Source organism: Crocodylus porosus, unplaced genomic scaffold, assembly GCF_001723895.1.
Source record: "Crocodylus porosus isolate Cpor-Errol unplaced genomic scaffold, CroPor_comp1, whole genome shotgun sequence".
In the NCBI taxonomy this organism is placed as follows: domain Eukaryota; kingdom Metazoa; phylum Chordata; order Crocodylia; family Crocodylidae; genus Crocodylus; species Crocodylus porosus.
This window is the reverse complement of record NW_017728907.1, coordinates 32,548,797-32,574,798: the sequence shown is the minus strand read 5'-3', so window position 1 is coordinate 32,574,798 and position 26,002 is coordinate 32,548,797. Positions and strand designations below refer to the sequence as shown.

At 41.2% G+C, this 26,002-nt stretch overlaps 2 protein-coding genes across 4 annotated transcripts in view; one reads left to right on the top strand and one right to left on the bottom strand.

Annotated features, from left to right (window-relative positions):
- The window catches only part of SLC44A3 (solute carrier family 44 member 3), a 58,904-nt gene extending 44,910 nt beyond the window's left edge, over window positions 1-13,994 (top strand). Inside the window, exons 12-14 of one of the 3 annotated variants that reach the window (XM_019531067.1) lie at window positions 10,690-10,827; window positions 11,424-11,660; window positions 13,203-13,994. In XM_019531067.1, coding sequence (XP_019386612.1) covers window positions 10,690-10,827; window positions 11,424-11,660; window positions 13,203-13,316 — 489 coding nt within the window. In that variant the 3' untranslated portion in view covers window positions 13,317-13,994. The remainder of the gene's footprint in view (window positions 1-10,689; window positions 10,828-11,423; window positions 11,661-13,202) is intronic. The other 2 variants (XM_019531069.1, XM_019531068.1) reach the window with 2 other exon arrangements.
- A 4,157-nt stretch (window positions 13,995-18,151) lies between these two features.
- Window positions 18,152-23,707, bottom strand: CNN3 (calponin 3; the record flags this gene model as incomplete). The annotated part of the gene is made up of 6 exons (XM_019530598.1): window positions 18,152-19,281; window positions 19,881-20,027; window positions 20,709-20,825; window positions 21,879-22,016; window positions 23,049-23,115; window positions 23,574-23,707. Coding segments are annotated over 6 exons (951 nt in total), but the record flags the coding sequence as incomplete, so codon positions are not given.
- Between the last annotated feature and the right edge of the window lie 2,295 nt (window positions 23,708-26,002).

The window sequence follows — 26,002 nt, the reverse complement described above, 5'->3', positions numbered from 1 at the left end:
GCTTTAGAGTCAGGTTTTAAATTACATTTTAAGAAACTTAGAAGTTTGGCTTCTTTGTATTTTTCTTATATTTTAAAAGCTTGGTTTGCATGTCTTCCATGAATTTATTTTTAGGGAGTTAAATTGCTAAAATGGTAGAGTGGTTGTTATTGAAATTGCTCCTAAGCTTATTGTGTGGGCTGATAGTCCCCATTATGTGCTTTGCCTTTGCCCCAGTGTCACATTCTCTGGTGATAACAATTCCTCCACAAGTGCATCATTACTTGTGATTTCTAAAAAGAAATGCATTGGGAACACTGATAGGTGGGAAGACATGACACAGAAAGAATTCCCCGTAGCACTCTTGCACGACATTCTTCTCCTGCCTGTCTTGAAGTCATTCATAATATTTCAATCCTACTCTGCCTTTATTTTGTAAGATAAGCAGAGTTGAACTTCGTCAGGACTTAGATAGGAAACTTGCAGGGAAAGAAGAGGTGCCATTAGAAATAATGTGGTAATCCAGTCACAAACTGATTCCTGTGAGAGAGGTGCCCGCAGATGATACTATGAGCACCGATGCTGCTCTGATGTGCTAGATTTCCAGCAACCTTCTGTGTCTTATGTATCAGTGTCCCCATGCTTAAAAATGGTCATGGGGGCACTTGAACTAAAGCTAATCAAACGAGCTTCAGTACAAGCGTCCTCACCACCATTTTCAAGAGCGGGGAAGCTAATACATGACACGTGATGGCACTTTAATTAGAGCAGGTCTCAGAGCTGCTCTAATTAAAGCACCGCTCCCCCCCACTCCCGGAGCACATGTAAAAGTGCCCTCAGAGTCCCATCATGTCAGAGGGCACTGTGTAGCTGAATGTGCCATCTTTCAATTGACATATAATTGACATATAAGACTAGAGTCCTGACTGTCATATGACAGAGAGAGAATTAGCCTCGTGTAAACAAGTGGATATTGTAACTAGACTCCATGGTTCCTCTTAAGCCTGTTCAAGACAGTGTGATTTAAGAATGGATGGATCCATTCTAGCCTCTTATTCTGCTTTTGTTTCTTTTTACCAAAGCCACAAGTTTGTTCATATGCATTATGTAAAATCCCACAAATATTCCTTTATATGCCAAAAAAATGGTACTAATGGGAATTGTACCAAAGCATGAATGTAACTCACGCTGCATAAACACATTCAGATAACCTGAGAGAATTCTCCCAGATTTGTTTTCCTTGTGGAAAAACTTACCCAGAACTGCATGTACAGACATTCAAATGCTAAGGCCCCGAACAGTAGAGAGATTGCACTGTGCAGCCAGGGCAGGCCCTTATGACCATGTCTCGGCATGCTCTGTTAGCTTCCTTAGTTTGCCTGGCAATAGACCATAGCAATGCGTAGGGCAGCCATGACTGGCTGATCCTGACTGCCCATAGTCAGCCTGTTTTTTCTCTGCAGCATAATATGGGGATTGTGGAAGGGAAGTGTTGTGCAGCCGCAGAGTCCAGCAAGCAATGTATTGTCTCCCTGGGAGGGAAGGGGGAGAAGTTGGAGGGCCATGTTTTCTTCTGAAAGAAGCCCTGGCTTGTACAGACATTTGGTCTTGCAGTAAAAGTCTCCTGGGTGTGATTTAACCCTGGTTATTCCCAGGTTATTTTTCTCCTGAGGTGGCTATTTTTATCCTGGAAAAAAAAGCCTGAGCATTTGTAGACTTGTGGTTTCTTCTAGGAGAGCAGCATGTTTGTACAAGGCCTAAATCAGTGGCTCCCAACCCTTTTTTTGCTGCAACCTTAAATCTGGGTCACAGCCCCATCCCTACCCCCACCCCCACTGCTGACTCACTCATGTCCACCGGCACCAGCAGAGCCTGGGCCGGGCCAGGATTGTGGGGGACAGTGATGGTGAGAGCCAGGTGGACTGTGTACCAGGAAAGCCCCGCAGGCAGGAGGGGTGAACAAGGGACGGACACCCTGTGACCCTGATTTGAGTCATGACCCAAGGTTTGGGGCCACTGGCCTAAATAACTAGAGGTGAGAAACCTTTTCCATTTATTTGCATGCATACACAACAATTTCAAAGTGCCTTCAGTAGTGAGAAACTCATAGGTCCTGGATGCTTGACACATTGATACCAATTACAACTTCATACAAAGATTCTGAGCAGACAGATGCAGCTCTGCTGGGATTGATCAAGTCAATTGTATATCAGTTATTTCCAACTGTAATTCCAGACTATCTTCAAGTGTTCACCCTCCAGCTCATTTGAAACACAGTCCCTTAGGATGAATCACAATCCAAAACACTGAGATACATTTTGTCAGATTTCTTAGAAACTTGCTCAAGAAATGTCTGAAAGACAGCCTGCTGCTAACTAGGTCTCCCCCCTTAATTATATCCATTTTAAGGTGTTAAGACTATTGTTCTGTCATGCTAGATGGGTACAGGTTTTACTGATCTAGCAGGATTTTCTCCAGAAATAGAAGGGCACAGACAGAAGTGACAGTTGTTGCCCCATCTGGCCACAGGAAGCAGTCTATAACTGTGACCAAACATGAGTGCATGGCTGCAGACAGCTTCAAAAATGGCCGACGGGGTAAAACTCTGAACCTGTTACAGCCAGGCTGTTGCTGTTTTCAGAATAGGAGGTGGGGAAGGGAGCAGTGGGAGTTTGGTCTGGGTTTTTTTCAGCCTCTCCTGGAGGATGAGGCTGCTGTATTTAGCCCTCTCGAGGTGGAGGGGGGGCTCCAATACACCCACCTTACCCTCCAAGTTGGCTGGAGAACCCCCAAAACAAGTGCCCTCTGCTCCCTTTCCCTGCTCCTATTCTGAAACAGGGACAGGCTGGGAGGAGGAGCTGTTGCTAGGGGAAACCAGCCGCATCCAGCAGCTAGAGTCCCCTTCCCCCCTGAAACCAACAGCGAACTTCTGTTTGTTCCAGAAGATCATTGCAACTCAGAATGCTTCCTGCAAAGTGTTCTCGGTTACAGCGGGGAGCTGCACTTCTGTCTGCACCCACAGTGTCCTGTTCAGATTGCAGTGTTGATAATTCCATTCTGACTGCCTAAATTCCCCCTTGGACTTGCAACTGAGTCCTGTGATAAACTGTGGTGTAGTGTTGCTATGTACTATTAAACAGTTCATCCCATAAGCAGTTGAATTCAGTCACGGGCAAAGTGATTCATGTGTGTGCATAATCCATTAGTAACAATTGTAAAGCATCCTGGGATATATCTGGATGAAAAAGTACTTTATGAATATAAAATTGTTATCCTTACTTGACAGTTCTGTTTGCCAACACTTGTCAGAATTGCCATAGGATTTCTCATCTTCTGGCTTTGATGGTTTCAGCAAGGCCCAAATAAATGTATCCTATATCATCTCAAGTCAAGTCTGGTGGATCAAAATTTCTTTACCATGAAAAGAATACACAATTTCCTTTATTGGATCCATAGTCACTATGTCTGCCTTCCTCCCCACTTCCTAAATTGTTGTGGTAGAGACTGTAGTTTTGGTATGTCAAAGCCATTCTTCCTTTCTTAGGTCTTGTTTCAATGAATTTCTTTTACAGTACATCAATAACAGCATAACCTCATTGCCATGTCTTGTTTGGGTTCATCTACAGCCAGTTGGCAAGCACCCATCTCTAAGCATAGCACTTGGATTCTTGAAGGAATTTTTAAGAAGCATATGGTTTCTTTATATCTATCAGTACTGTGACTTTCAGGCCTCAGCAGCCTGCAGAACTCAGTGGTGGCCGTAGGGATAATGGCCAGAACTCACTGAAACAGAAATTCAGCTACTGTCTTTAATGTATAAAAGCCAGTAATAAATCTGTCTGACAGTCCTGTCCATGGCTATTGATGGGCTTTCTACTGCAGTAGAAACCTTTTGGGTATCAGTCTCTCAAGAGCTCTGTGATTATGAGGCTAAATGACTCATGCCAGAATTGTACCTTGTAAATACTAATATAAATACAGTTTCTGCAGCAGAAAACCATTAATACTGTGTCTTACTCCTTACATACCTCTCTTTCCAGTCCTTTGCACCCCTAAAATACTGTGTTTTAATGTTGCAGGCAAATTTTTTTATTGACAATTAAGCTACATTTTCAGTCACCTTGAATACAGACAGCTGAAAAGTTTAGCTTCACTTAAACAATATTTTGAAGGTATGTTTGCCCTGAAGAGGCTTCATATATACTACAGCAAGAAGAAGAAACTCCTTGGAGCATGGGTGGATCCAGAATTTGTAAAAGGGGTGCGGGATCAATAATCGGTGCTGCAGGGGTGACTGTACCACTGCTCTGAGCCTCCCTCCCTCCCCCTGCTGAGCAGGTGGCACAGGAGCAGCAGCAGGGTTTTTTAAGTCCCTCAGTCAGGTAAGAATCTTTTCTTCTGTGCTCAGGGGCACATCCCCTTTCCTCCTGTCCCCTCCCCTCCTGGTCCCCTTCACCCCCACCTGCCACGGACTCTGTCTCTGCTGTCCCCAGTTGTTTGGGAGGTGGTGCAGGTGGGGGTGGCTCCAGAACCACTCCTGCACTACTCCAGCTGGGCTGCACATGAAGCCAGGCCTGGCCAGAGACAGCAGCAGTAGTGGTGCTGGTGGTAGCAGTGGGCTGGTTCCCTTCCCTTGCACAGGCTCCAAAGAACATCTGGGGGACCAGGCAGGGAGGAGCAACCTGTTTGCTCCTCCTGCTGTCCCTAATTCAGCGTGGCTCCCTACAGAGCCCAACGAGCGCCTCAAGAGTGGCTCTGGAACCTCCTCTTGGCCCTGGGGTAGCCAGGGACAGTGGTAGTAGTGGGCAGAAAATGGGGAGAAGGACATGAGAGGAGAGAGGAAGTAGTACTGAGCATGGAGAGGAAGGGGGAAAGGAATTCTTATTTGCCCTGGGGACTTAAAAAAAGTCCTATGCCATCAACTGAACAGGTCATCTGCACTCCTGCACCCCATCTGTATCTACCTCGTCCTTTGGGTCCGTCCATGTTCTTTTTATGACGACCCATGTAGGTAGTGAAGATGAACAATAGTGACCAGTTCTTTCTTTGATGCAGGCTGAAACTGCTTTCTTTGAAGCAGTGGACATAATATACCTTGACTTTAGCAAAACTTTTGATGCTGTCTCCCACAGCATTCTTACAGGCAAGCTGAGGAAATATGGGTTGGATTAATAAACTGAAGGTGGATAGAAAGCTGGCTGGAGTGTTGGGCTCAACAGGTAGTAATCAATGGCTCAATGTCTAGCTGATAGCTGGTATTAAGTGGAGTGACCCAGGGGTTGGTTCTGGGGCAGGTTTTGTTCAACATCTTCATTTATGATCTGCAAGATGGGATAGATTGCACCCTCAGTAAGTTTGTGGATGACAGCACAGTGGGTGGGGGGGGGTGTAGTAGATATACTGGAGGATAGGCTAGGATTCAGTGACCTAGACAAATTGGAGGAACGAGCCAAAAGAAATCTCATGGGGGTCAACAAGGACAAGTGCAAAGTCCTGCACTTAGGGCGGATGAATCCCATGCACTGCTACAGCGTGGGGACTGACTGGCTAAGCAGCAACTCTGCAGAAAAGGACCTGAGTTACAGTAGGCAGCAGTGAGTTGCATGAGTCAGCAGAGTGCACTTGTTGCCAAGGGAGCTTTGTAAACACCACAAAATTGGCCTTTAAAACGGCTTATTGCTGTTTTCACGTTTGGCGGTGTATTCCACTTTAACAGCATTGCTGTTTGCACGCTAGGTGGTGTATTCCGCTTTAAATGACTTTGACATGCAGCAAGATAAAAGACTACCTAACAAAGTGCAACAGTGCATGGGGCGCTGGAAGCCAACATGCCTGGGCCTTGGTGGACCCCGCGCAGCTCAGGGGTTGTGGGAGCAGCCATGCAGGCAGGCTTCACTGAATTAAAAAAAAGTGGTGAGCCTGATCTTTCTCCTTTTTTTTTTTTCCTCCCTGGAGCCTGCCTGAGCTGTGCGGGGGCCTGGTGCTTCCTTCTGTGGCTGGGGGCAGGGGGCAATGCTTCTCTCCATGGCTGCGGTGCCACCCAGGACTGGCCAGGCCAGATGCCAGTTGGCGGGTGTCGCCTGGGGGGCCCCCACACAGCTCAGGGACCACTTGGTTTATTTAGTTTGGAGAAGAGAAGATAGCAACCTTTAACTACCTGAAGAGGATGGAGCTGGACTGTTCTCGGTGGTGACAGATGACAGAACAAGGAGCAATGGTCTCAAGTTGAAGCAAGGGAGGTTTAGGTTGGATACTAGGAAAATCTCTCTCATTAGGAGGGTGGGGAAGCACTGGAACAAGTCACGTCGTGAGGTGATGAAATCTCCATCTTCGGAGGTTTTTAAAGCCCAGCTTGACAGAGCCCTGGCTGGGATGATCTAATTGGGGATAGTCTTGCTTTGAGAAGGAGGTTGGACTGAATGACTTCCTGAGGTGCCTTGCAACCCTCATTTTCTATGATTCTATGGACTGAACTATTGACCTCACAATAAACTCCCAATTAAAAAACATGGACTTGATTCCATGTTTGACTATGATCTCTGGAAATCCTTTAGTGTTTGCAAAATGATACTCCCTTTTTTAAGTAAGGGGGTGATTAACAAGGAATTCAGAAGCACAGTGTTTTGAAGGCTAACTCTTAAAGTACTGCATGGTTCACAAATGGTAATGAAATTTGTAGAAAACACTGAAGCTGGGAAGTCTTGTCAGTAGCAAAGGAAGATCAGAATGTCAGGATGATTTTGAAGTCTGGATAGTGTTAAGGGTGATTAATAGAAATGGAATGAAATTTAAAAGTTCAATGCTCAAGATCATTGTTATTATGGTCTAATAACTAATAATATCTGCTCTAAGCCAGGAGCAACAGAGAAGGAAAAGTAGCCATATTAGCTGATCACCAAATAGATATGAATCACTAGTGTGATGCAGTCATAAAAAAGGCAAACGTGATGCTAAGGTTCATTAGGTAAATTCCTTCCAGCAGAGATAAAGGAGGACATCTTTCCAGCAGAGATAAAAGGGGATGCTAGTAGTACTCATGAGGGATGAGACCTCATTTTGAGTACTGTATACAATTTTGGTTGCCTTCTTTGAAAAAAGATAAACTAGGAGAGGTACTGAGAGGGGCTGCTAGAATGATCAAGGAAGGAGGGAGTGTGATACAAGAGGAGAATAGAAGTGCTTGGCTTGTTCAGCCTTGCTAAACAAAGACTGGGAGGAGATATGATTACTGAATAGGAACAAACCAGGAAAGAGAGGAAAGGATTTAAGCAGAAAGACAATGTTGTCACAAAAACAAGTGGCCACGAGTAACTTCAGACTGGAAATTAGGAGGAGGTCCATAACCAACTGATAGAACAGAGGTTCCCTGTTCTGTGTGGTACTTGTACTCATGGGGGTATGCAAGACATCTCTTGGGGGTACTTGGGAGAAACCGTGTAATGGTGGATTTAATTTTCATTAGAATAATTGGAATTTAAGGGGTTAAAATTGAAAAGTACATTGGTAGGGATATGCGGGCAGCTGGTAAATATGGAAAGGGGTACGCAATAAGAAAAGTTTGGGAAACTCTGCAACCGAAGGCATGGGAGAAAAATCCACAACTCTGATGCCTGTAATAACTGGGGACTGGGTTTTACCACCTAAGGGTGCATCCAGATGAGAATGGATGTGCAGTATGTGGCACTGCAGACCCATCTGCTGCACCACACACTGGACATGCGGGCATTCCCCATGCTGCTGCTTTGCAGCCTGGGGGTGGGGGGTCTGATCCCTGCAGATCCTGGGGTCAAAAAAGTGCACACCAAAAAAAAAAGTGGGGCAGTGCATGTGGCAGCAGCATGTGCTGCCCCAAACCTGAGCCTGGCTGGCCAAAGCCATGTTCTGGTTGCTGGCCAGGGTTCCTGCCTTGGTTGCAGCCCTAGGAGGCCCCCAGGACTTCAGGTAAGGCTTCTGGGATCAGCATAGTTGCTGTCCCCAGCCTCCCCTTCCCCACCTGAGATAAGCATGGCATGGATGTTTTCTGGGGACAGGTAGCAGGGCACAAGTAGCAGTGCCAGCACAAGTAGCAAGGGCACAAGGAGCAAGATGTGCTGCTGCTGCTTGTCCCTGGGAAACAAATGTCCGTGCTCATCTGCATGCACCCTAAGTGTCCCTTGCTCTAGTCCTTTGTTCCTAAGAAGTGGTATTTTCAGGATCATCAAAGAAATCCTCCACTTCCTTCTGCACTTTCCCCAGGTCTGTCAAGAAATGCCATGACATAACTTGTTCCAGCATGAGTCAGTCAGTCATTGCTGTATGCTCTAGCCAGAATATGTTTGTAGTCTCTTATTTCCACCCATTTTTGTTTCTGAGAGAGTCTTTCTGGTGCCTCAAACACTTATCAGCCTAGAGCCATCACAATTCAATCTTGGATCTGCCATACTGCACTGGCAATCAGCAGCCAGACTGACTCTTGAGAGAGTTGCTGCAGGGGAGAAAAATATGTCAGACTGAAAATATCAATAGGGCAGAAGAAGTTGAAGTGGCATGTCTGACCAGCTTATTTGGGGCTTTTTTTAAAAGAAGATTCTGTTGCTATGGCAGTCCTCTTTCACTGAGCTCATTTGTTGTAGCTGGTCCTAGAATGGAAGACTGAAATCAGCTGCTACACAAAGTAGCAATTATTCTCAACAAACAGGGAACTTACAGCCTGGATCTCTGCCACAGTGCCTTTCTCATGAAACTAGCAGGTCAGTTTTTCCAAGACCCTTGACATTCTATGTTTTGAAGCACAGAAGGATGTTTTTTCTAAATAGTTTTCTTACATACTGTGGTATTTGGAAATACATAAACATTCACATTCCCTATTTTCTATCCTAATACTGAAAATATGTGTCAAGTTCCCAGGCTTCAAACCAGAGATGGCTGTGTTCTTCAAAAAAGCAGTTGTGGTACCCTAATTCTCCAGTACAGGAATGATGACAGTATTTTACTTATTGCATTCTACGCTTTCTGACCTGTGGTGCTGGTCTAATAACATAACTACTTGCCTAGAGGTTTTGCAAGGACTGTACCAATGCAGTGTGTTAAACAAAGGCTCTGGTGTGTAAGGAAAGAGTGTAGTGCCTGTAGAAGAAAACACCATATTTAAATTTAGCTTTTTTTTTTTCAAAATAAAAGTAAGTTCTTACTTGGCATTGTCTGCCACTCACAACAAAAATGTGTTTGGGGAAAGGGAACAAGTGGGTAAACGTTTCAATAAGTAGAAAACAAGAGGGAAAATCTGAACGTCTAGAGAATGTTGGGAGCATTCCACAGAGTGCAGGATCTGGGAAGATCTTTCCAAATGAGCTGTAGTATTTACATGAAGCCAAACCTAGTATCCAAAATGAAAGAGCCCGTTTGATCTGCGACTGTTTGTAACTGGCTAGTCTGAGACACTGATATACTATTCTGTATGTTGGTTACTGGTGACTAAGACCACAACCTAACAAAATGCACAAAAGCATCTAAATTTTAAGCATGAAGGTAGTACGGTTGTGGCCAGTGTCTACTACACAAATACAAAAGGTCTGCATTTGATTTTACTCTGTCTTCTCCTTCGCACAGTTTAAGGTATGGTCATATCAAATTATTACAGCAGCTTCTGCATTCTTCTTACAAGCCAGAACTGCATACACACACAAATGTAAAGGTAGATAGAAAGTGTGTTTGTAATAAGAAAAGAAAATGGAAGGTTAGGCTAGAACTGCTGGACAATCTATGTATTTTCCTTTCAGCAGAATGTTTTTTCACTCACAAGCAGAGTATTCTAATCCCAAACTAAATGTTGGGGTTTACAAATTCCTTTTGCACAATAATCCCTTGCATACTACTAGTGCTACCAAGCATACCAAATTTAACTGATGTTTTCTAATACTCCCAGAAAGTATAATAAACCTGCCAGCATTCTGAGAAAAAGACAGCTGTTAATCAGTCTCTGTAGCAAGCTACTGCGTAACTAACGGTTTCATACATCTTGAATGACGTTTCCCCCAGGTGATTACTGAGGCAATAAGTCAAACACTTCATTAAGGAGTTCAATATGTTGAATAGATCATTTTTTAAAAGATGATGGAGCAACCCTAAAGTAGTAGATAATTAGCCTATTCTGCAGTTTGTCTTGGCAAAATTCCACATTCCAAAAGAAAATGAAAACTAATCCTGAAAAAATTCTGTTTCATGGTTATGGGTGTATGGATGTAAAAATTCTCAAAAACATGTGGAAGGTCCACATATAAAAATATTCTTAATCGTAACTTCTTAGTAGACAAAACTTGATATAAATTGCTTTGTTTCATTTAAACAACTTATTGCGCGTTTAGCTGGTGTATATATAAAAAGAGTGTTACGATAGCAGATATCCAGATAAGTTTTCCCCTGCAATTTGTGTGTCATTTTAGTTATTCACTACCAAAGGTTTAAAGTAGGGATCTGCAAAGTTTCAAAAGAAACTGGACAGAGAGAGTTTCAGAAATATTGATATTACTCCAGTCCTTATTTCATATAAAAGCTCAGTACATAGAGCAGAAACTAGATGAAAAGTTCATTAGGAATTGGAGGCATAATGATCTTTGCTTGAAGTTAAATTGCAAGATTATGAAAGAAATTATTAATTATGTACAATTTAAGGATTTGATAATATAGTTTTAGTCATTTTTACCCCAATCATTTTACCTTCTCTTATTTCAGCATGTGTACACAACAACGGCTATAAATGGGACAAATTTTTGTACCTCAGCAAAGGATGTTCTCTTTGTTTTAGCAAAGAATTCTACTGCTATGGCATCCATTAACTTCTTTGGAGACTTTATCATTTTCCTAGGGAAGGTAAGAAAACACAATTTATAAACTCCGGATATTAAACTCTTAATCGTTAACTAAAAGGTCCAGTCTGGTAGTAATGAGCTCAAGTGGTAGGCCTAATTCTCTTTCCACGCATCATGAGTGAGTCTGTAGAGCTGCACGATAAAGGGAAAGGAAAATTCTTCATTGAGGAATTTAGTTTGTTCCTATTCATAATTGTTGCATTGGCAACAACAGCAGCAGTATTATTTGTAGTAGCAATGGTATCCAGAGGCCCCCATCCAGCTCAGACCCCCATTGCATTAGGTCCTGAACCAACACAGTGAGAGATGGTCCCTGGCCTGTAGAATCTACAGGTTAATTTAAGATGAGGCATGACAAGTGGGCATAAATAGGAGGAGGACGGGGATGACCATAACAGTAATCACATGATTCTGAGGGGAGCACCACCAGTAGATGAAGTTAGGCTGATTCATCTCAGACCTTCCCACCCCATTTTGAAATAAATTAAGCCTGTTGAAGGTTAGCCACTGAGGCATTTGCTTGGCTTTTTTGATGTGTATTCCAATAAACATAGATGACTAATTTTCTTTTTTTTTTGCATTTTCCCCCACATACAGGTGTTTGTTGTATGCTTTACTGTTTTTGCAGGATTAATGGCTTTTAACTACCATCGTGAGTTACACGTGTGGGTAGTTCCACTCTTGCTGGTTTCATTTTTTGCCTACCAAGTATCCCACAACTTTTTATCAGTGTTTGAAGTAGTTGTGGATACACTATTCCTTTGCTTTGTTATTGATATAGAAACAAACGATGGATCTACAGAGAAGCCATACTTCATGGATCAAGACTTACTGGTAAATTCCCATGACAAATGTACACATACAGCAGGATGATAAATTAAGTAAAGTATTTTGAATACTGATCAACTGGTGTTCTTGGTGCCTAAAATTTGCTTTCTTCCCTCCCCCACAGAAGTATCACAAACACTAATTAACAATGAATACACTTTCCTGTCTGGTATCTCAAAGTGGGGGGAACAAAAATTATGCACTGAAATTAATGCCTCTCTTTGGATCTCCCTGTAGAATAGTTCTCATCATCTTCAGTCTTTTAGACTCCAGGTAAAGAAGTTTGTGTCCTGTATGTGCAGAGTACATTATTGGTGCATAGCAAATACATAGGTAATCCAGTGGATAGAATCCAATCCATATCAAGACCTAAGACTAAATATTTAGAACTCTGGCATCTCAATTTTCAGCATTTCCTCTAGTTGTGCTGGTCTCTATGGTAAGCCTTGTTAACACTAATTTTGAACATGCTTCATCTGTACCACACAGGCTTAAACCAATCTGTCTTGACCACACGCAGTAGGAGTCTTATGCCAAAATATGGTCATAGGTTCTTGATTGTAGCTTTCTCCCTCTCTACCAGATTGTTTTGGATTTATACCCTCATAATTAGCGTGCCCTAGTCCTGACATTGTGTTGTGAATCATTAGAAGGATTATGAAGATAACTTCAGTTTTAACATGTTCTCAGTAGTTAATGATGACAAAGGATATTTTTAGTTGCACCGAAATATGTGGAATGTTTAAATGTACATGTGCCTGCCTTTTCACATGACCAGGAAGGTTAAAGAAGTAGATGTGCTTTCCTTTCACACTTTTTGTCAGTGCTGTCTTTCTCCTGATATACCATGTGACAAAAAAAGTGTTATCAAGCCATGAGAAATAAACTCAGCAGCCAGAATGAGTCGTATTATGTGGTTGTTCTGGATGGATTTCTTGAAGGACAGTGCTATAATTTCAGATTTAAAAAACCCTTTGTTGTCCCATGTAATGTTTATAGAATTAAATGTAAAAAAAGGCTGCCTGAATGGGTTTCATCATTTGAGCAATATGCAGGGTTTAAGTTAACACTTAAACACATATTTAAAAATCAGCGCATGCTGCAGTGCTGTCCTGAATAATGGTACCTTCCTGCACTGAAAACTCTGGAGCCTTGCTCTCCAGTCACCTTAGAATAAGAGACCCTTCCAGCAATCTCATGCTAATTGCCAAATGCCATAATATGTCTCACCTGAATTTTTCCTGGAGATGGTTTACAGCCTGTTCTGTGCAGCTGTCTTAAGATGCTTCTCTCACTCTTCATAGTAGCTTGTTTTTTGCTGTGGTCTTTGCTTCTTGTGCAGCTAGCCATGTCCTAGAAGCTAGCATGAAGGGAAGATTTCTAGTAAGGAACAAAGTAGAATGATTCCTGCCCCTCAGTGTCAGTAATTTCCTTCCTGGTCTTGCAGAGTACATGCTTGGTATCAGCCAGCATCCTCACCCTGGGAACTAGCTGGTTGATCAAAGATTTAAAGTTCTGGATGACCTTATTCTTATTTCCGCTTTGTAGAGCTTTGTGAAGCAGAGCAACAAGCTAAATGAGGAGAAAAAGCACAGAAACAGGAAAACCCTCCAGAATAGTGATGATGGGACAGAACTCCAGCCTATGGTGAGACAGCAATAAAGGCTGTGCAACATGGACGTCAGATAACGGTCGTCTCCCATTGTGCGCTAAAAAAGACTGGGCATAGACTGTAAATATTTATTTCCTGATCCTGGTTTGTTTCTCTATCCTCCTCCATCATCATCAGTGCTGACACAAGAACATCTGAGCTAGTTCCTAACGGGGCTGGATTCTGGCTGTATGTGGCCAGCAGTGAATTTTTGCTGCTGTAAAATGGACAGAACTGACTTTTGTGCTAGCCATTTTTCCCCTGACCCAATGTAAGGAGCATATCAGGGAGAAAAGGGATGGAGAAAAGGCTTCCCTGGAGCTGGAGTAGATTCCCAGCTTCCCTGCACCAAGCAGTGTTCTGATGAAGGGAAAGGTTTGGCCACTGGTTCTGAAATGACCTTCTGCTGTTGTTTAAAACTGATGAGATTCAAGAAAGGAGAAGTGCCCCAAAGGGCTATTTCAGCCGTGAAGACTATAAGAATAAAGCTTACCAGTTGACCTCAATGGAGCTATGCCAATGTATTCCAGCTGAGGACAGCCCCACCATTTAGAACTGTGATTGTCACCGCCCCCCGAGGCCAGGAGCAAGAGCTGGCTCATAAAGGTTCTGCAGTAGCAGTTGCTTTTTATCCTGCTAAAGTGCACTAGGGACAAAAATAAAATCTATCTTTTGGTGACTATTTTCTTTATTTATTCTAAACATCACAGTCTCTGGCACTGTCACTTACACTTTATTCTAAGCATTATGTTATAGGGAAATAATAGCCTAAGTCATTGGACTGGAATGCACAATTTTAAGTTTTATTATGTTCATATTTCCTTCCTCTTTTATTTCAGTATTTCATTATATTTAGCTAAAAAATCAGAAAAGCACAGAAGTGGACTGTAAAAACCAGTTTCTTTTTACCCTTACATTTCATCAAGGGCAGTCCTGGATTTTCAGATGCATGAATGCTGCTTATTCTTTTGCAGATTACTTTTAAGAACATTTGGATACAGATAACAAGATCAGTGCTACATATTTGACACTCTTCTCTCTGGGTGTAGGCTTGAACTTGAAATGGACCTGAAAGCATACAGGCTAAACTGCAGCAGCAAAACTCAGACAAAACAAAGTGAAGGACACAGATACTTTGGGACAAAGTAACTTAGATCTGTTAATAGTATTTGTACCTCTTGCACTGAAGAATTAAACACAGTCTCTTCATGCAGTAGTGGATTTTTCATCATATCTGTCATTATTAAAATGTAAAAGAAGTTAAGCTGTTTCATGAAAATTACAGTAATAAAGTTCTTCTGTCAGATCGGTGGTGTTGTCTGAAAACAAGGTTGAAGAGCTATCCTTCTGGTATCAAGCTCTTCAAATATGTCAGTTCAGGTACCTCAGTAGTAATTCTGCATGCATCTGTGTAGAAAACATGGCCAATAGTCCTTGGATCCACAGATGCAAAACATTATTGAGAAAATGCCTTGAGATCATTTCCACCTGAGTTGTTCAGTAGTGCTCCACAATGGCTGCAGGCAATTGAGAAGCAGTACTGGTCTTAGTGGAAGGAAACTGCAGTCTATTCAGCTAGGAGAATGGCTATGAGGTATTGTATACTCTTGTAGGTAAATGTTTTGAACAGTTAAGATTGTGAACAGCCTTTAGTTCTTCTCTGAATCCTCGTACTTAAAAATGAAAAATAAATAGCCACTTTGAACGTGACAAAGAAAGGAGGAAAGATGAGCTCAGACTTGGTTATGTTCAGATGAAGCTGTAGGAGGAAATCTTGAAGAGAAGAGACATAATGGGAAGGGGTTGGGATGCCAGGTTGAAGTAGTAGATGTGGGAGCATTTTCCTTAGTATCTGACAGCTGAACCCATAAGGAAAGGTTGAAGAAATGGCAAAGAATAGAAATCTGTGGAGCTGTTTAGAATAAAGGAAAAGGAGCTAGTGGAAATAGTTCAGCAAAGTTATAAATAAAGCCCCCAAAAGTGGGGGGGGGGGGGAGAGGAGTTGTTGTGTCATGGAGTTGTAAAATTGGAAGCTGTATGTTAATTTTTCATGGTCTCACTGTTCTGTGATCCCACAGATAGGGAGACTGTCTTGGGATGCAACTGGAAAGGACTTCAAATGCTCATAGTGTTAGAATGAACTTACTTAATTCATCTAGATTTAGTCATGATGCTATAATTTTATTCAGCAGAACAAAATCCTTTTTTCTTTACCCATCCCCCAGAGCTGCTTGAACCTTCAGGCTGGGCTGAGTGGGAAATCTGAGGATGTCTTTTAAAAAAATTCAAAGGTGATACAGGTGGTTTCAATCTAGGATCTTTTTTTTTCAGGTAAGTGAAAATTTTTGTCTTTTCCCAAAGAATAAAGCAAGGATTTTGGAGGGACTAAATTCAGAAGTGAAAGCTGACAAAGCAGGGAAGCTCAGTTAAGAGACAAAAGTAGCTGATGTCCTTGCTCTACATAGCAGACTAAGACTTTTTAATCTCTTAGCAGTTGTTAAGAGCTGATTCCTCATCCTGGTGTAGTTTTACTGTCTTCTGTGCATGCTGTTGTATCATGAGACACCTTAAAGAGTTCAGGAGCTGCTGAGAGAAAATGGTAATGCTATGGAGGAATGATGATGATGATGATGAGCAAACAGGGAAGAGGCATCATCTTTTGTCCCACCTGCCAGACAAAGGGAGGGAATGGTAGATGATGCTATAGGATAATTTTCCATCTCCTTTTAAATCTAAATCACCTTTATATCTGTATGTAGACCCTTAAATAGATCCTTTTATCTATAGAAGTCTTGTGTACACTAAAATAAATACATTTTTCTAACAAGTCTGTTATATTGTGGAAGTTAAGCTTTACAGTGTTTAGTTCCCAAACAACATTAGCACTGAATTCCTAGACATTGCTCTAGTGTATTATCTTTTCATACCTTGTTTCTTGATTGCTTTATTCTGTATAGTAAAGAGAGGTAAGTTAGCTGTGTTAGTTTGAAGTCAGGTAGGTGGCAGGGCAGTCTCTAAGGTTATCACCATCCCTGCCTTGTGTCTGTACGGCAAGTGTTGTCCTTTTTGCACGGCTTTATCTGTTAGTGATGGTTGCAATTTAGTTGCACATTTTAATGCGCTTATGAATTTGCCTTTTATAAGAAAGCAGTTTCCCAAATTGCCTGTTAAATACACATTCTGAGAAATAGAAAACATTTGAACAATGTTCTTGCTTTCAGGTTAAGGCTTTCAGTCTCTTGGTCTTGTTCGATTGCTATAGTTACTTTTCAACATTCAATTTTGGCTCTCAGATAAATGAAACACACAAACTGAAATTCTTCCTCCCCCCCCCTTTTTTTTAAGAGCCCAAGACACAAAAGTAAAATCCAGGTTTTCTTCCAGGTGTTCATGCACTGTCTTTCCCAGCTCTGCCTCCTTAAGGTGAAGGAACAAACCCAATCACATGCTGCTGTGGTGGGGTAAGGCTTTCCTTCCAGAGAAATCTCCAGTAAAGCTACTTCTGAAGTAACAGCAGAAATAAGATAAACACTTATAAAAAGTGATAGAACAAAGGGGGCATTTATTAATAAACATAATTGATTTGGGAAGAAGAAAGCCAGGCTCTTTTTTTGGTTAGTCTGGAAGTTAGTAGTAATTTCACTGATCCACCCTCTCCTTTGTTTCCATTCAACACCTACACTGCTGGATAAGAGTTGTATGAATCTGGGCAAGTTTAAGTCTTAACCTAGTAAGCTAGGCTTTTCAGAAAAGGTCAAGGGAAGGAGGTAATTCTGCTATATACACTTCCATTTCATAATTGATTAATTACTAACTTCAAAATCATGATGCCATAAGCTACTTTCACAACCAAAAATGCAAAATGAAATGCACTGAGGAAAGCAATTGCCTGTCATTATTTTCCAAGGTAATGGATATATAAGGAATTGGATTTAAAGACTGAACCTACATCATTGAAGGCTAATGGGGGTTACACTTTGACTTAAATGAGAGCAGCAAGTTGAAGATTGGGCTTTTTTTTAAGGAAAGTGCTAAAAATTAATCAAAGCAATCAATGTCAGTCATAGCACTGCTTCTAAACATTTCATTTAACATGCAGGTTTTCAGAAGTCACCTCCATGTATATTTGAATTAACAAGCTTGACACTATTTTCAGAAAAATAAAGTAAATTGAGTTTGTAGTGGGTAGTTGTGATGGGAAATTTCTTCCCATCTTAGCTAGTTCATCTGCTAGCAGTTCTGTTGACACAGAGCTACTTGGGATGGTGAGTTAAAATATAAATAGATAAGGTATCTCTAAGGTACATCTCCTATCCTACCTTCCAGCTAAACTTGAGACAACATGCCATCTCTCATCAAAAATAAGTATCAGGAACTAATTGAATGAACTACAGATGATTTTATGTCTCTCTACAAGTCCAGAATGTTTGAGTATTAATATAAAAATGTTTTACTTATGTAAAGGCACATCAAAGGGCCCATCTAAAATAAGAACTATTGGGTTTGCTTCTGCCAGAAGCTGTTTAGGGGGTGAAGTAGGGAAGCAAGATAAGCATGTGCAGAACCTGTAGTTAGACTGCTTGCCCCCTTGTCCTTGTCATAATATACAGGTCCCTAACCAAGCATATAAGCAGTCAGTGATGAGCAAAGGAAACTGCTGTGACCACTGTACTCTGGGTGAGATGTGCAGAGTGATCCAGGGATCTTGTATTGAAAGGAATCTCTCAAGCAGAGATACCCAGAACTACTACACTTGAGGTGTTCTAGATTAAAATGTTCTTGACTGTCAGGGTAACTTCCAGGGCAGCTCATTTGTTTGTGTAATAAACTAAACAAAATCTCCAGGTACCTTCAAGAAAAAATTTATTTATAAAAATACAATGGAATCAGTTGAGAAGTGTGGCAATAAATACAGTTCAAGAAAGAAAAAAGCATTTCTACATGGATACATTATGGCACAATAAAAAGTAAATGCACCAAAACATGGGTTCTTTGTTGGCTCAAGACTCTGTACAAGCTCCCTTTTTAGTAAGACAACTATTTCTAGGAGTTTGGTCAGTTTAGATAATGGAATGAATACACTTAGTCACAAATGCACATTTACTGCATCTAATGTATGACTTTAAACATTACCAAACAATACTGTAGAAACAAAGTAATGATTTTAGATCACTAATGCTGCATCTTAGATGTAGTTGGCAGAAACCATATTAACTTTAAGCATGAAAGTCCTTTGTCTTTCATTTACTGCTTACCAGGTGTCTGCATAAGTAAAAAAACAAAACAAAAAACAACAAGGCTTTGATGTGGTATGTAACATGCTTATTCAGTAAGAAGACTGAAAATGCATAGCTCCTAATTAAGAGACTGGCTGTACAAAAGCACTCCCCCTTTCACAGTATTCCTTTTTACTTCATATGCAGTTATTGGTTATGCTGTAGACTACAACTGTTACAGCACTAAAGGCAACTAGAGAGGGAAAGGGCAGAAAAAGGAATGTATGTAAGGCAATATTTCTTTAGGTACATTAAGTATAGTGTGTAGGGAAGATGGGTAACAATTCCACAAGGCTAGTTTCGTTTTTAACTGAATAAAATAATGGACTAATATTGAGCTTTTGATACAAATCTAGTAATCAATGCCTTGGTCACTGTACTGACCATGGTAATCTCTTTGATAGTCATCTTGGTACTCTCCGTGATAGTCATCGGGGTATTCTGCCTGATAATCACTATCGCTGATTTCTGACCCATTAGTTCCTGTTCCTTGGCTTCCGTTATGAATTACTGGTTCTGTTGGTGCAGCGCAATATTTGGGATCATACACTTGTCGTCCAAGCCCATACACACTCATCCCCTTCTGGGAAGCCACTTTGTTGGTGCCCATTTGTAGTGAAATAGTAGAGTTGTCCACAGGTTGTAATATATGCTTTTGATCATAAATGTCTCTTCTGGTCCCTGGTGCCAGCATTCCAGCCTAACACAAAAACGTGAATTTTAAGATAGCTTTAACAAAGTAGCATTAGGATAAATCTACCCCAAATCAATTAAGTGTTGTAACCTAATTTCAGTAAATTGTGGATGCTGAACTAATAGAAAATGTCTTTACACTGTTGTAGAAACCCAGTGAGAAAGAATTAACTCCATAACTCACCCCATGGGACAGGAAAACACCTGGCTGGAGGGAAGGGGACACACTTGCTGAAAAGAGTGCATTTGACATCCAATTATAGTACAACCCTGGCAGCAATCTTTCGTTTCAGTTTGGTTTTCAGTATGTGAAGTGACATTTTCTAGCTCATCACAACTTAAGCAAGGACAGAGTACCTTTCACAGCTCCTGCCTTGCTCCTTGCTGAAAAGAACTTAAGGGCCAGCAGGTCAGCTGCCAACAAGGAATTTGGCTCTTTCCAGTTACTTCAAGATACCATTAATGAAATCTGCCTTCCCATGCTCTCACCTGAGGACTCCCCATTGAAGCCACTCCTTCAGTATGCCACTGGCCTGCTCGCCAAAATTAGGCAGTTTCACAAGAACTGATTTCATGATATATTACATGACACGCAGCGTTGCTTACCTGACTGGCCCCTTTGTTAGTTCCCATCTGTAGGCTAATTGTTGTCTGGTCAAATGGTTTATCAGTTTGCATTTTTGGATCATAGAGATGTCTTCGAGTCCCATAAGCAGTCATACCTGCCTGGCTGGCACATTTATTGGTTCCCATCTTTGTTTTTAAAAAAAAAGAGGGAAGACATGCAGTCTGTGCAGTGAGAACTACTCCAGGCAGACAACGACAAATAATCAAAGTCACTGACATTAGGCATGTGCACTGAGCTTCTCTGAATCAATATAACTGATCTAAATGACCCATTTCAGTGATGGCATGGAACATGTATCTAACATTGTACTGATTAGAGCTAGTTTACTAGTTTCACATGTGCACCAAGGCATTCTCGAACTGTTTATTTAATGTGAAAGGCTTTTCTATCATGTTACTAAAAGTTTGTTGCAACAGGTTAGCTAACAGGTTCTGGACTTCTGGTGTAAGAAAACAAAGGGAAGAAAACTTCTGCTATTAAAGCAGCACTGTCTCCAACAGGAATTTCTAATTTACTTCTAAAATATTTGCTTGGACAAAAGAGTAGTAATTAGGAAGCCGAGGTTTCCTTCACCACCTTTACTATATTATGGATTTCATTAGAAGAGAACATCCTTTTAGCTGTCATTTAATGTAAGAAATCTTACCAACCATTTACAAAAACAAAAAGCCTCGTGGTTTGAAAACAGAATGAGAATTTGCTCTAGCTGAGTTTGCATTTTTCATGAATGACACTTCAGGAAACTGATCTATTATATTAAAGTTTGTGGTAAACCAAACTAAGAGAAAGCATCTTCTGATATTTACCTGTAGGCCAATTACACTTTGACCAGCCTTTAGTTTTCCTGCATCAAAGCTCCTTGCTTGCTTTTCTGCATATTTGACACCAATATCAATTGTAGTGTGGAATCCTTTGGTTTTTGCCTAGATAAACAGAGAGAGACATTCAGCTTTCAAGTTATATGTTATTAGGGTAATTCCTCAATGGAGTTGCACCCCTGTGCAAAGCTGAAAGCAACTACAAGCATGTGTCTATATAATGCAAAACAGTACTGTGCTGCCCTAGCTCCTGAAAGGAAAGCAGTAATTTCATGTGTGTGGCACCTTAATTGAGCCAGGAATCTACACTCCTCCTACGACACAGCAATTCTAGTCCTTCCAAAATTCAGAAAGGAATAGGAAAAATTGGGAGCTTGTGCATCCAGGCACCCCAAGAAATCTACACACCCACAGGAAGAGTAAATCTAAAGGCAATGAAGCAGTGAACCTCAGTTTTCAGACTTCATCTTCAGCAACAGTGGGCTTGGCTGCCATGCCCTGTCACAGGGCAAAAACTTTAGATATAAGCCACCACTGGATGCAAAAGGAAATAGCTAAAAGGAAATACAGGGTTTTGTAACCTTGTACTTTCCCCAGGACAAAACAGACTGATGAAGAGTGTCCCACTATCAGAAACCCCACTGCATCCAGCTTTTCTGGGGGCCGATCCATCAGGATTCCAGAAGTTTTCTTCAGAATCTTACCTAGGATTTGTTGGAAGTTCCTCAAGATGGGTTGCATGAACTATTTTGGGCTTTAAGTAACCAAAATTTTTCAACAAAACTGTCACAGAAGTTTCTAATCAGCTCTGAGTGGCTGCTGTGGTGGAGATTCAGCATGAATTAATGCTACTACATTAACTTTTCCTGGTGCTCATGTGTGTATCCAAGGGCCGAGCAGAGCTCTGGTCTGTTAAAAACTGCAAATTCATAGCTATACCCCTTCCTACTCACCATCCTCACCTCACACAGAGGATACCCCAAGATCCCCAAAGTAGGACTTCTTCAGTACCTCCAGGAGAAGCTAGCTCTATCACTCCTTTCTTCCTGATCTATGTTAAGTTTTCTATGCTTCCATGATAAAGAGAACACCCTGGAAAGGTGCATGCACCCGAGCTGTGTGAGATACATTTTATAATATGTAAATAAAAGAACTTACCAGACCTGCTAGTGCAACCAGTGTTGTCTGTACTTGAGTCATGTTCCCATTTTCAAAAAGATCATTTGCTTCAAAAATATCATGTGGCTTCATACCATAAACCTGGATGGCCTTTATAAAATTCCCAATGTTCTCCAGCTAAACAGAAACAAAACGGTGAGCTGCACACTGAACATTTCATTCTCGAAAATATTTAAAACTGCAAAATGTATGGTAGGCCCTTTTTTCAAGGTTAGGATTTTGTCAGAGATTAAATAAAGTAAATACAGGCAGGGTAGTTGAAATGACTAGTAATAATCAGGTTGTTTCTACTTGGTTCTGCATTTTGATTTTTTTCATTTTATATACCAAGAATTCATCCGGACTGGGAGCAGTCTTCATCAGTGTAAAGTCCATTTCAAATGCCTTTGATATATTTTTAAATGGTTCTATTTTTTTTTAATAAAGTTTGTTTGTGGTAAAGTGGACTGCTAACTGGCTTGCAGTACTCATCTAGAACCAGCAACAGATAAGGCAGCCAACTTTGCCCAGACTAACTGCAGTACAGCTTTTACAAGAGACTGGAAGCATAATATAAACCTATGGCATGAGACAGACTACTCCTTATAAAGAAATGTATAGTCTAATTCTGATTTCAACTTGCATATCTTGAAGATACATATTCAGTCATTTGTAACAAAACCTTTTAAATACGATTACTTTGTTTCAAGACCGCTCTCAAAAACCCAAGCTTAATTGAAAAAAAAAAAGGAGACATTTATTCCTGTTTTGCAAGAAGCCACCTCATGCAGCCACCCTGAACATTACTGCTTGCAGGGCAGTGTATTTCATACGACTCCCAACAGCTCTGGCTGAATGGAAAATTCCAATTAGGGTTTAAATAATACACAAGTTGAAACACCCCTTGCTTTTAAGAAAAGACATCTTGGCATACGGTTCCATTTTTCCACTGAAAATTTGCTAGTACTTCATGTTTTTTCAAACATTTATACTGACATACTACTTGGAAGGCAATCCCACTACATTAGACATCGTTTATTTATTCATTTTCTTAAAATGTTCACATACAGTTAATCATACACTGGCAAAATATAAGGAGGAAGATCTCCGTCTTTGTTATTCAGAAGTAATAAAAGGAAGCGGTGCTTTTTTTTTTTCTTTTGTTTTTACCTGATGCCAATTTAGTTTAGATTGATTGATTTTCTTCACTGATCCTGGCTGCAATTTATTTATAAGTCTGGAGGGAAAAAAAAACAAAAAACAAACATAAAATGCTTAAACAATGAAACTCACTTTAAGACCACTTGTGTAGATGTTACATAAAAATCTTTACTGTTCATGCTATACTTGTGCTGACTTGAGGCAGAAGAGTAGAAATTATTTCTCATTAATGTTAAAATGCTGATTTTCAAAGCCAAGTGATTTGGCAAGTCTAATGCATAGATCAGGAACGGAATTTAAATAGTGAGTACTAATGATGATTTTCATAATTCTTTTGATGAAATACCAGAGATCCAATTTTCAATTCTGTTTGTTACTTCAGGGAAGAGGACTCTGATATGGAAACTGTCTTCCCCTTAGTAGCAACTGTTTTCAGCCAAAGGACTGCACTGACCTGTTCAAAGGGGAATCCCCATCTTGTGCTCTCTAGACACAGGAAAGGGCATAATGATTCAAGAAAAGAATGTTTCTTACTCGCACAGAATGATACCATCCTTTAATCCCAACTGAAAGTTGGCTCCGATGCTCAGCCCTGTAACCTCTTCTATCCAGTTGCGTAGATCATCTTCTACTTGTGGATCATACTTCAGTGCAATCTGCAATATAAATCAGTTAGACACATCAATGTCCTTTGTCCTGAAACATTTTAATTCAGCTCTATAATGCTAGTCTGCAGGCCAGGATATTCTGTAACTTCTTGGGCATGTCTGTTTTCTGATATTTGTAAATAAAGTTAAAAAAAAAAAAAAGTGTAGCAGATTCAGGTAAACACCGTTTAATGTTAGAAATACCTTGAAAATATATAAAATAGGGTTAGCACCTAACTAAAGAATATTCCTTTTCATATATACAAGTCAAAAAAGCATCTTTGGCAACACACAACAGAAGCTCTAAAATTGCAGCAAGGAAAACAGGATTAAATATGAAGAAAAGGCATTCCCCTTGCAAGAAAGTTTTGGATCTTGCTTAGATAACAGATTAGACACATCATAACGAATTTTCTTTTTTAAAAAAAGGTCAGCACTGGGTGGAAACAGTCCTTTGTTGTTGTTTTAGGATTTACAATGAACCCTTGTATGGCTTTCTTCTGCCTCTCCCTACTACAGGAAAGTTTGCTTTTGTAGGGTTGTATAGGAACACTTATGGGCTTGCAGAGTGTAGGATCCCACGGTATACGGCTCTCTCGGGAGAACTCCAATATCTGTTTTTAGCCAAGGGGGACAACAGATTTGTACTCTATAGGATCCCAGAACAAAAGACTTTCTCTCAGGAGAAATGGGACATGTTTACACCCTTAAGTACAGCTCTGCCTTGTCTTCTGCCTGACTTCAGACTAACACTGCGAGTAAGCTATAACAGCAAAACTTCCCTCATGGAGAAATATCTTTGGCCCACGGAAGGCACCTTTTTCCTAGTCGTTTATACCAAGGATGGATAAAATACAGCCCACGATCCAGATTCAGCCCATTAACTAATTTTATCCAGCCTGCAGTCAGCTGAGGGCTCTGGCTGCTGTGTGATGCTGGGGAGGCAGGGATGTTTCCACCACACCAGGCAGGCAGGATCGCTTTCACTTGGCACTGATTCAGCGGTGTCAGCTGTAGACCTGGGTAGACACCCCCAGCCCCAACTGGAATCTGCTGGCCATGTCCACAGCTGATGCTGGCACCTGCCTGGGGCTGCTTCTGGCACACTGGGTGGGTGTTGGCATAAGTTGTGGACACAACCGGCGGGTTCCAGGTCGGGGTGGGGACCAGGGCATGCTACAGTTCTAGGCAGCACGGGGATTGGGGTGAGACTGAGAAATGCAGCCCTTGAGAAGCTGATTAAGTGGCCCTCCAGCCCAAATAATTGCCCTTCTCTGGTTTATGCCATTTAAGCACCTTACCTAAATGTGGTTAGGCTTTTTTGTGACAACTTCCATGAACAAATTTAAATGAGATACTTGACTGTTGGGTTTACCAAAGTGCAGATTATAAACCTAATCCTTCTGACCATGGAAATCTGCCCAGATGAACTAGAACTGCATTCTGCTTCTTAACAGGCTTGTAATAGGCTATATATTTAAATAGGACTGAAAATTCTGGACATGCAGTTTACTCTCAGAACAGCACAGAAAGGGCTGTATTTTTAGCGTGATGCTGATCAGACTAAATCTGAGTATCAAGGTTAGAAATGAACAACTACATTTGCTTTTTTAACTTCAGCAATCCACAAATGCTGGCAGACTACGAAAAGAAAAACCTCCCCAACAAACTAAACTAATAACATATTTTGATTCCTATTTTACCTTCTAAAAGGGGAGTGGAAAATTTCTATATCCCTGGGTTTGCTTCAGGGATTTTCCAAGTGTTCTACTCATCTCACGGGGTTATTTATATGGCAGCAGTTATCAGGAGTCCTGGTCCAGGTCAGGACCATAAGCCCTCATTCTCTTAGCTGGCCTCAGAATAATTTGTTAGATGTTACCCATCCTCAGATTTCAGCACAATATAAGAAGTATAGTTCCTATTTAAAATGTTATGTCATTCTCCTGTTTTATAAAAGTGTTCTGTTTCTCTTGTAAAACGGCACCCTGAGCCTTCTTGGGGAAGGCAGAATATAAATCAGCTAAAAGTACAAGCGAACCGTACTGCAGAAGAGCCGAGAAGTTCTCGTGTTCCACCTGGTCTTAGAACAGGACTGTCCAACTTCTGAGTGGCTTGGGGCTGCAGGTCCTTCCACAGTTGCAGGCGGGCTGCACACTATACAATGTTGCTGAGCCCCACCTCCTGTGCCAAAATCCCTCGGTGGGCAGGGCCCTTGACTGGCATCCTGCCCTCAGAAGCAGTGGGAGCCTGGGGGAGGAAGAGGGAGCCCAGAGACTCCAGTGGCACGAGCTGGACAGCAACGGTGTGTGTGTG